Raw genomic sequence first — 11,110 nt, forward strand, 5'->3', positions numbered from 1 at the left:
GTACCCCCGACCTGGTGTGCACACACACACACACACACACACACACACACACACACACACACACACACACACACACACACACACACACACACACACACACACACACACATACACTGCAAAAAATAAATATGTGCTCTGTAAGGAAAATAAACACACTCCCTCAACTACATGGACAGTGGGGTGCATGTGAGTGGCGCCTATCCCCGCCTGCGGCCCTCACGCCCACGGTGCCCACACCACCTAGCCGATGCACTCAGGAGTAGGGGGACAAAAGGGAAATAAGCTAAATAAGTACATTTTGAATGAAAACAAATGTTGCCCAAACAATGCAAAAGATTTAAACAAGGCTGAATAAGGCTAAGAAAAACAAAAGAGGGAAAAGTAAATAAAACACCTAACAAGTGGCAAACCATCTAAAAAGAATATTTTACAGCATTAAATGCTGCGCTGCCACGTGCACAAACAAACGAAACAAAAATACAAGTTTAGGTCAGTGTACCTTTTACAATAAGATGTTGAGCTCAACCTCAAAGTTCAGTGCAGCCAACCCTCATCTGCCCGACACAGGTCGAAAACAGGACCTGAGGCATGAAGATAATTTATTCTTAATAATAATAATAATAACAGTCTATATCTTATGTGTGACATGAATGCGCAATCTCACCGACTCGCCACGGCATGTTTCAAAAAGCATTGGACCAAAACCACAATGAAAAGCAGCAACAACAAAGGAAGGGAAAAAAACAGAAAAAGCTACCGCATATGAGAACCATAACTGGCTGTTTATATCCCAGGATGAATAAGTGGCATTACGGAAGCGGGAGGCGCTGGTGTGGACCTGGAGCTACGGTGGTTAAAGGGGGGCATTTGACTACCTGCTACATTCAGCTTTGATGGTTAAGACTGGATGGTTGGTGGTACAAATCTAGCCTTTCTCCATAGAGTTCTCCTTGATTCAGATCTCATTTAGGAGATTGAGCTGTATTGTTTCTTCTCGGGAGAGAGAATAGAGGCAAAAATTCCTGTTCACAGAATAATCAACAGCAGTGTTGGACAAGTTGTAAGTCTTCAACAACATACCATACTATCAGTCTCTGTAGTCCGGGCTCACAGATCGCAGAGGTGACAGTGATTTAAAACCAAGCCAGCTGTTTGCTGGAGTGGCTCCACCTTGGTCTGCTAATTAATGTGAGCTGCACTGCCTTCTTTATTTGCTCTATAACCACACCTTAAATACAGAGCTGGGTGGAGAGAGAGTCTCAATATGATAGACACTTTAAATAGGGAGTGACACATAACAGCTCTTACAAAGCCTGAAAGGAGGTACATCTGCTCACAGAGAATCTTGTGGATTATTAACATTTATTTTGATCCTTTTTTAATGCACTCTACACAACTTATTTACATTCAGTGACGACCTTGCCAACTGGCCACTGGGAGACTTTGGCTTGCTGCTGTCTGTCTGTCTGTCTGTCTGTCTGTCTGTCTGTCTGTCTGTCTGTCTTTCTGTCTGTCTGTTTGTCTGTCTGTCTGTTTTGTCTGTCTGTCGATCTATCTGTCTGTCTGTCTGTCTGTGTGTGTGTGTGTGTGTGTGTGTGTGTGTGTGTGTGTGTGTGTGTGTGTGTGTGTGTGTGTGTGTGTGTGTGTGTGTGTGTGTGTGTGTCCTAGCTGTAGGCTCACCAACAGTATCAGCTGCACCTGGGCCTGATGCACTCTTGTCTACAGAGATCTGCTGGTTTCCCTCATTGTCCCTCAGCCCGACTGACGCTTGTTGTTGCTTTAGTTCTTGATGTAAGTGCACTCTGCTTTCACATACAGCCACACTGATGATACAGATTAAACACACCTCATAACTCTTTGTTATTGAGCATTCATTTAAATCGTTTTGTTATAAATTAATAATTTTCTTTGATAACTTCTGACTCCTTCCGTCTTTTGCCATGACCCACAAGTCGGGTTATGCCTATTCAAAATGCACGTCTTCATCATTGTAAAGAATTTGAGATATGTAGTTCACATCTGATGCACATCCGCAATCCTTAAATATTTCACATGACCTGAGATGCCACAATAGTTATCCCAACAGCTCTACTTATACAAGTTTTTTATACCATCAAGATAATTTCACTAGCGTTTCCATTTGCTCTAACCACACCTTCAATGAAATGTCACACATGTAACATAGGCACAGTAACGTGACGTGTAGTTTACAGCTCCTGTCTGGGGCTCCTTTAATTAAACTAGTTTCTTCTACATTCTGTCTCTCCTGTCTTTTTCAGCTGCAGTCGAGTTGAAACGTCCCACAGCGAGGTATCTGGTGCAGCATGAAAGCCCCCAAATACCGATTCTCCTTCTACGCTGGTTTCCTGGTGGGAATCATCACGCTGTATGTTTTCCTGCGGCAGGTGCGGTTTGAGAGCACTTTGTTATCACAGCATGGAACAAACCTGAACAAAGTCAGCGATGACCAGGAACAGCTCGAGGAAGAAATGAAGATATGGAAAAAGGAAAGGTCTGCCCTTTTCAATCTGGAGCATCCTCATCATCCAGGTAAACCATATAGAAGCTGATACTTATAGATGTTCATGTTTAATTCTTCAGAGTATGTCCTTTACTAGATTTGTGTGTTGTTGTAAGGATTCAATGTGACATCTTTCACCAAATTTGAACTACCACTAGATCAAAATTCGCCATTAGGAAACAGCCTTTTAGAGGTTCAAGTTGAATAATTCAGAGCATGTCTTAACTAGGTTTGTACGGAAGCACATTGCATTCACCAAATTTAAAAAAAAATAGACACAATATTTTCTCATAGTTACAAGGTGTCAAATTATGTTCTTTGGTGAATGCAATGTGCTTCTGTAGGTTTGTGTGTTGTAAGGATTCAGTGTGACCACTTTCCCCAAATGTTTATCTTAAAGGTAAACTCTTGGACACTGTGTAACTTGCAAACAAACGTTTATTGACACTGTTTCGGTATAGACCTCCATCGGGCAAAAAGTTGAAGGTCTATACTGAAAAGATTGAAAAAACTGCCAAAAGCCCTAATAGGCAATTCTAAATTCAGTTCAGGGGAAAATAAAGATCCAATAGACAAACCAAGATCAAAACTAAAAATCAGAAACGATGCAGCTGATCAAACGCTCAAAAGATTTTTGTGTGTGTGTGTGATCTCAACCGAGAAGCTGATGTTTATTTGATTATTAATTTGATGATTCAGAGCATAATTATGGTGCACGCCTGTAGCCACTTCCTGTTTAAGATGACATGCCCATTTTGACAACATTTTTGCCTGATGAAGGTCTAGTACCGAAACTTTGCCAATAAATATTTGTTTGCCAGTTTGACAATGTGCTGAAGTTTACCTTTAACTTTTTGATGGACACATTGCTCTCCTATGCACCTGTTTTCCCTAACCAGGAGAGGACGGCCGCATGGCTGATGAGCTGTACAAAAAGGTCCGTATTCTTTGCTGGGTGATGACTGCACCAAGAAACCTGGAGAAGAAGACTCGCCATGTGAAGTCTACTTGGAGTCGCCACTGTAATGTTGTGATTTTCATGAGCTCTGTGGACGACCCCGATTTTCCCACGGTGGGCTTAGGCACGAAGGAGGGTCGGGATCAGTTGTACTGGAAAACAATCAAGGCATTCCATTATGTCTACGAGCATCACATCAACGAGGCGGATTGGTTCCTCAAGGCAGATGACGACACCTATGTTATTGTAGATAACCTGCGTTTAGTTCTCGCCAACCACACACCCGAGGAACCAGTTTACTTTGGCCGAAGATTTAAGCCCTTCGTAAAGCAGGGCTACATGAGTGGTGGGGCAGGCTATGTGTTGAGCAAAGAAGCTCTGCGAAGATTTGTAGGAGGATTTAAAACCAATGTGTGCACTCACACTTCCTCTATAGAGGATGTTGAAATGGGACGGTGCATGGAGAAAGTTGGGGTGTTGGCTGGGGACTCCAGAGACAATATGCAAAGGGAGACATTTCATCCACTTCGCCCTGAGAAGCACCTAACACATAAGTTACCAAAGGGCTTCTGGTATTGGAGCTACTGCTACCACCCCATCTCAGAGGCAAGTTCAGTTAACATCATGTTTTTTTGATGAGGCCCTTAACTGGTATCAAGCTTTTTGTTAGTCTTCTTAATTCAGTCACAATCTAAACCACAGTGAAAGGTTAACTATAATAAACACTGCTGCTACTACTTGATACTATTTGCTTTATGTTATGTACTCTCTCATAGGCATGAAACTGTGATAATTATTCAAACCCTTAGGAAGTGAAATAAAATGTGACCCTTTGAAGTCTGTACTTTGTAGCATAACGTCATGTTCTGTTTTTTCCACCCTCAGGGTCCAAACTGCTGCTCGGACCTTTCAGTGTCATTCCACTATGTTGGTGCTTCACAAATGTATTTAATGGAGTACTACACCTATCACCTGCGTGCCTTTGGATACAGTTACCGTTACCAGCCGCCTGCTCCACTTGGCTATGGTATTGAGAAATCTGTGGAAGGGAAAAACAGGCCAGCTCCTCAGGAAAACAGGCGAGGAGACGGGGAGGATCAATCCAGGACTGACAAAAGACAGAATGTAGATCCCCCTCAAGCAGCTGGTAAAGACCCTCCTGCTGCTCCATCAGGGTAAATCAGAAGGATGTTTGGGTGTGTGAAGGAAACTTATCATTAGGTAGAGTGTTTAAATGTTTGTTAATTCATTTTGTTGTTCTTGGCTCATTGAGGGAATCATTTCACTCATATTTCTCAGCTGAGGCACTCCTACTTCACAGTTACTGAAGAATTCCTTCAGGACTTTAATTGTTGATTATCAGGTTTGTTTGGTTGAGCTATAAGACAGTGTCTTCTTTAAAAAGGTGGGAACTGCTTTCTGTTAGCTTCAGTCATTTGAAAATAAGTGAAGCACTTTTTTTTTTAAGTATCAACTTTCTATAAGAACCAAGTTTTCTACAAATCCGACAAAATTGATTTAACACGTTTTTTCAAAAGTATTTTTAAACTATGACAAACCCACCAAACTTGACGGACCACTCTGTAAAGCGAGTTCTTTTGTTTCCCGTTTCACTCATGAACTCTTGATGTTTTCTATATTATTTCAGGACTTTCAGGCCCTTATTGAACTTTCTTTTCACTGATGAACCTTACAACAGGTGATTATGTTTGTCAGCCTCGCTCACTGAACTCAAAAGACTCGGTTTGGTTTAGATAAGGGGGCGTCGTAGAGTATCACATGCAGGAGGAAGAGGAGTGTTTCATAATGGTGACCCTTTCCATGGTAATATAACTACAACATGTATAAGTAATTTCAGCAAGCAAATACAACAGTGGGGAAAAAAAATACAGACAACTGAGGGGAGTAGCATAGAGAATAAAGCCGTGAAACTCTGCTCAATGTTAATAATGTTTTTGTGAAAGTACAAAAAAAGCATTCGGATCTGTCGATTGTTCTGACTCATCACTCCCTGCCCACTCCGTTTCACTAAATGTTCCAGACAATCATCAAACCTGCTCACACAGACTATATACACATTTATTGCTACAGTATTATTTTACTAGTGGGCCGGAAGGATAAAGTGGAAGTGAATAGATTTAACCATTAGAGTTTGCCCCACTTGGACAACGTTGGGAAACTGTGAGGTGTGCATTGCTGTTGTGAAAGTGGATATGGACAACTATGTGCCTCATAGGACAATGAGACCCAGTTTATTTACATTGAGTTGATTAAAAACTGTTGGATTAAAACAGCCAAGATACATTGCAGATGGATCTCTAATCTGGAGGTTTTTTTTCTGAATTAGATCATTCTAAGTCAAAGTGCCTCAACTTGTGCAATAAGTCAACACTTGTCATGTGCACACTGCTTAACCTGGTGGTCTGTCTCTGATTGCCTCTTCCAAACAGGATTAGTGCAGAGTTTAAAAGGATTATCCTGATGCAGGCTAGTGTCATTTTAAAGTCAATATACGGTTCAAGAATAAGTCCTTCTTTATTTGTTGTTTGCTGTGATTGCTCTGAGATTTTTTTTTTTTAAATCAAGAATCTAATATGTAAGCAATCTTTTCAGATTTTTAGAGTTATGCGTTTTCATTACCAGATTTCAGAACAGATTCAGCTGCAGATTATTTTTTCTTTACTAATTCATCAACTAATAATTTCTCCATGAGTTAAAAATTGATAGAAATGTCTAAAGAAACGCCTGGTAGGACTTCCTAAAACCCAAATAACTAGTATTTCTAATCAATAGTCAAACATTACGAGTTCACTGTTGCATTCGGGCCATGTCCTGTGTCATGTTTGGCTTCTGTTGCTTCCTGTCCTGAGTATTTGTCAAACTATTTGAACACACCAATTGAATTAATGTTTTTTTTCTGAAAGTACAAAAAAAGCATTCAAATCTAACGATTGTTCTGACTCTAAATTTAAGACATGATCTTGCAGCCTTAAACCAGTGTCAGATGAATAGGAAATGTTATTAATACATTTAACTTAACATTTATCCTTAAAACCTACAAGATCATTTAAGCCAAAGATTTTCTCAAGATGTGATACAGGATTTAAGACAGACCCATAACTTTTAGTCTACTTTCTATCTTAGCAATAATGAAGTGAATCTTTGTATCTCTCATTAGTCTCTCTGTTCTTCACCTTTTTGTTCATTTGACTATGCCTCTGATCATTAGTAGGGCTTATTAATTCCAGACTGTGGTGATAGGTTTCTTGTCATGATGCAGGGGGCTTACCATTCAGTCCATTCTATGCAAGGCAGTGTATTCCATTTCTTTTTTTATCTAATTTTATCATACTTTTTGTGAAGTCCTAGCAAAAGAATAAAAATCGCCTTGTTGGGGCGCCGATAGCCTAGAGGTTGTGATGCAGGTCCCATGTGTGGAGGCGGTGGTCCTCAGGGCAGTGGCCGTGGGTTTAATAAAGTGTTTTTAAACTAAATACAGTTTACAACACATCACAATACTCCAGTGTTAGAGTATTTACTGACACACCCAGTAGTAGGTTTGTAATAAAACACAATCTCCTGGAAGGCCCTGGCACACACACGTCACAGCTCCCTGCATCAGATGACTTTTAGCTTGTGCCTTCTGAACTGAGACTAAATGAGCCTTCTGCTACATGGATGACTTTGCACTGTGACTTCACCTTAATGAGATGGATGCTTTCAGATCAGCTTAAACTATACTGAACCCTTCCATGTTTTAAATCTTACCTCTGGGACAGCCAGTGGATGGTGGGTTTGTGGTGTTTTTTTTATCAGAAGAAGAGATTTTCTTTCTGATATTTTATTTACTATCATGTTTGATTTTAGAAAAATGTGTGGGTCAGAGCTTTTTCTTTTGTTGCTATTATATTATGTATACTTAAACATTGTTGAAACCTACTTTGTAACCAAACAGAGAACTAATATTGTGAAAGATTTAGTAATTACCAAATACAAGAAACCAGCTTTAGACATTGACAGGATTCAGTGGTTGAACGTTTTAGTTTGCAAATGACTGCTGATTCTTACAAGCTGCGCATAAAAGTTCTGAGGCCCAAAACTCCTAAAAGTGGTTTCTTATTCTAGAGATAAACACACCAAGTCCTCACAAACCCATTCTAATTTTATTAAAGGGAAAGGTGTACAGTGTGTATTTATATTGAAGTATATTTATGTTCCTATCAATGTCAATTCAGTCAATACCCTTGAGTGTGTAAATGAGTTTGTGTGAGTATGTGAGCACACATTATTGGTGTGCAGCATTGTTTTCACTGAATGGTACTTTGATCACTATAAATAAAGTATTTTATTGTACATTTGTTTTAAATTTGTTTAACTGATATTGCATTGTTATGTCAGATCATTTTCAAGTGACCGTACAAAAGACTTTGTAAGTATTTCTACATGATTTAATTTGGCTTCCATTTTTTGATTACATAACTGGAAACATATTTCTCCAGATGATATAATAGCTGTGATCATTTAATAAGATTGAAGGCCTGTGTCAAGGCTGTGCAGGCCTGACTACTCCAAAGCTCTTAATGCTCATCAGAGAAGAGAGGAGGGAGATCTGAGAAGTGATGTGGGAGGATACTATAGCCTGTATGCTCTATATAAAGAGGATATAAAGCACTGGCATGTGTTCACTCTACTTTATCTTCTCTGAGCAGTCTGAGGGTACATCCCATCTCTGCAGTGCACAGATAATTACAAAAAAAAAGCTGTGATTGATATTAGGCCTTGCTAAATAATAACATGAGCTGATAAAGCACCAAATACCTACTAGCCCAATTCAACACAGTCATGATTATCAAAGTGGTGTTTTTCAACATTTAAAACAGATGTCAATCTGTTTTTTCAGTCAATAATACAAGAAAATGATCACAAATACCCCTCATAAATACACCACTGCCTCAATATTTGCAAACGACATCAGTGACCACGTTGTAGTTGTAACTGTTAGGAATACTAAAATACCTAAAACCAGGCCATGCATCATAGTGAAACGTTACATGAAACATTTCTCGGAACAGGGGTTCTTCCATGACATGAATATATCTCTTTACGGATGTTGAGATTGCCTGGAACTTCTTTCATGAGGGTTTTAACAATATTGTGAATAAGCTCTTAAGAGCTCCAGAGTCAAATGTCGGAGCAATGCATGGTTCACTCCGGATTTGTCTACTCTGCTGCATGAGTGTAACCTTGGATGGGCAAGAGCCAGAAAAACAAACCAAAACCCTGACTGGCTGATCTTCAGGCGATTGTGCAATGCATGAACAATGAAAATCAAAAAAGCCAAAGCTGATCATTTCCTTTCGCAAACCTCAAAAAATCTAAATAATCCATCCAAATTTTGGAACTCTATTAGATCTTTATCTGAAAACAGTAAAATCTTAGAGTTTCCTCCATGCATTGTCACTGGCTCCCAAAAAATCTGTGACAGACTGAAATGTTTGGTTATTTTAATGAACATTTTATAGCTTCTGGTTATTTATTTGAGTCCTTGAACCCCACTCAATTGACGTCAAATTCTGTAGTGTCTGAAGTTCCATCAAGTCAGTCTTTTAATTTGATTCCTATCACAGTATCCGATGTACACAAAGCCCTTAGGCTTCTGGACACAAAAAATAAATTGGAACCATAATTTTGAAAGTGTCCCGCAGGGGACAGTTCTCTCCCCTTTTCTCTTCATCCTGTACACCTCTGACTTCAGTTACAACTCTGGGAGCTGCCACCTGCAGAAGTTCTCAGATGACACAGCCATCGTGGGGTGTGTGTCTAAGGGGAGCGAACAGGAGTACAGGCAGGTCATCATGGACTGTGTCGACTGGAGTGAGCTCAACCATCTTCAGCTCAATGCCAGCAAGACAAAGGAGATGCTGATTGACTTCCGCAGGAAGTCACCCCAGACTGCACCGGTTTTGTCTTGGACTGTCCTCTGGACTCTGTAGAGGAGGTGGGTGAGAGGAGGATGTTAACGAAGCTGACATCCATCATGGACAACCCCTCTCACCCCCTGCACTGTGGGGGCCCTGAGCAGCTCCTTCAGCAGCAGACTGAGACACCCACCATGCAAGACAGAGCGCTACCGCAGGTCGTTCATCCCATCTGCAGTCAGACTGTTCAACAGTACTACCACCTGACTCTAATAATGTTCACAATCACAATCAGTAATTCTACACACTGTGTGTTTTTTTTTAATAAGAACTGTCCTCTGTCTTTCTACAAGTGAAAGTGTTTATATTATTTGCCTAGTCTTATTTTATCTCTATTGTCATTTCTTGCTTTATTTAATTAATGTAAATATATTTGTTTTTTAACTTTTTGCTATTTTTACTAATTATACTACTGTTTTTGAGCTGTTGTAACAAAGATATTTTCCCCGATGGGGGATCAATAAAGTAAATCTTTAAAGCTAGCGTTAGATTTTATTGCTACACCTCTAATGCACATTTTTAATCTCTCCCTAGCCACCAATATTATGTGTGTCGGACCAGCGTTTTACCTGTCCAATAGTGAAGGGAGAGAGGGGAAACAGGAGCCACACATCACACATGTACCCCCGACCTGGTGTGCACACACACACACACACACACACACACACACACACACACACACACACACACACACACACACACACACACACACACACACACACATACACTGCAAAAAATAAATATGTGCTCTGTAAGGAAAATAAACACACTCCCTCAACTACATGGACAGTGGGGTGCATGTGAGTGGCGCCTATCCCCGCCTGCGGCCCTCACGCCCACGGTGCCCACACCACCTAGCCGATGCACTCAGGAGTAGGGGGACAAAAGGGAAATAAGCTAAATAAGTACATTTTGAATGAAAACAAATGTTGCCCAAACAATGCAAAAGATTTAAACAAGGCTGAATAAGGCTAAGAAAAACAAAAGAGGGAAAAGTAAATAAAACACCTAACAAGTGGCAAACCATCTAAAAAGAATATTTTACAGCATTAAATGCTGCGCTGCCACGTGCACAAACAAACGAAACAAAAATACAAGTTTAGGTCAGTGTACCTTTTACAATAAGATGTTGAGCTCAACCTCAAAGTTCAGTGCAGCCAACCCTCATCTGCCCGACACAGGTCGAAAACAGGACCTGAGGCATGAAGATAATTTATTCTTAATAATAATAATAATAACAGTCTATATCTTATGTGTGACATGAATGCGCAATCTCACCGACTCGCCACGGCATGTTTCAAAAAGCATTGGACCAAAACCACAATGAAAAGCAGCAACAACAAAGGAAGGGAAAAAAACAGAAAAAGCTACCGCATATGAGAACCATAACTGGCTGTTTATATCCCAGGATGAATAAGTGGCATTACGGAAGCGGGAGGCGCTGGTGTGGACCTGGAGCTACGGTGGTTAAAGGGGGGCATTTGACTACCTGCTACATTCAGCTTTGATGGTTAAGACTGGATGGTTGGTGGTACAAATCTAGCCTTTCTCCATAGAGTTCTCCTTGATTCAGATCTCATTTAGGAGATTGAGCTGTATTGTTTCTTCTCGGGAGAGAGAATAGAGGCAAAAATTCCTGTTCACAGAATAATC

The 11,110-nt window shown here is 40.3% G+C and overlaps 1 protein-coding gene across 2 annotated transcripts; it reads left to right on the forward strand.

Moving 5' to 3' along the window:
* Nucleotides 1-238: 238 nt before the first annotated feature.
* LOC132977765 (glycoprotein-N-acetylgalactosamine 3-beta-galactosyltransferase 1-B-like) lies at nt 239-7,832 on the forward strand. Of its 2 annotated transcripts, none has more exons than XM_061042588.1 (4): nt 239-1,500; nt 2,280-2,550; nt 3,421-4,085; nt 4,365-7,832. In XM_061042588.1, the coding sequence occupies exons 2-4, from the start codon at nt 2,325-2,327 to the stop codon at nt 4,656-4,658; spliced, it is 1,185 nt and encodes a 394-aa protein (XP_060898571.1). In that variant the 5' UTR covers nt 239-1,500; nt 2,280-2,324; the 3' UTR covers nt 4,659-7,832. The 2 variants fall into 2 exon arrangements, with proteins under 2 accessions (XP_060898571.1, XP_060898570.1); XM_061042587.1 differs by lacking the exon at nt 239-1,500 and adding an exon at nt 1,560-1,791.
* The last annotated feature ends 3,278 nt before the right edge of the window (nt 7,833-11,110 follow it).

Source organism: Labrus mixtus, chromosome 7, assembly GCF_963584025.1.
Source record: "Labrus mixtus chromosome 7, fLabMix1.1, whole genome shotgun sequence".
Lineage (NCBI taxonomy): Eukaryota > Metazoa > Chordata > Actinopteri > Labriformes > Labridae > Labrus > Labrus mixtus.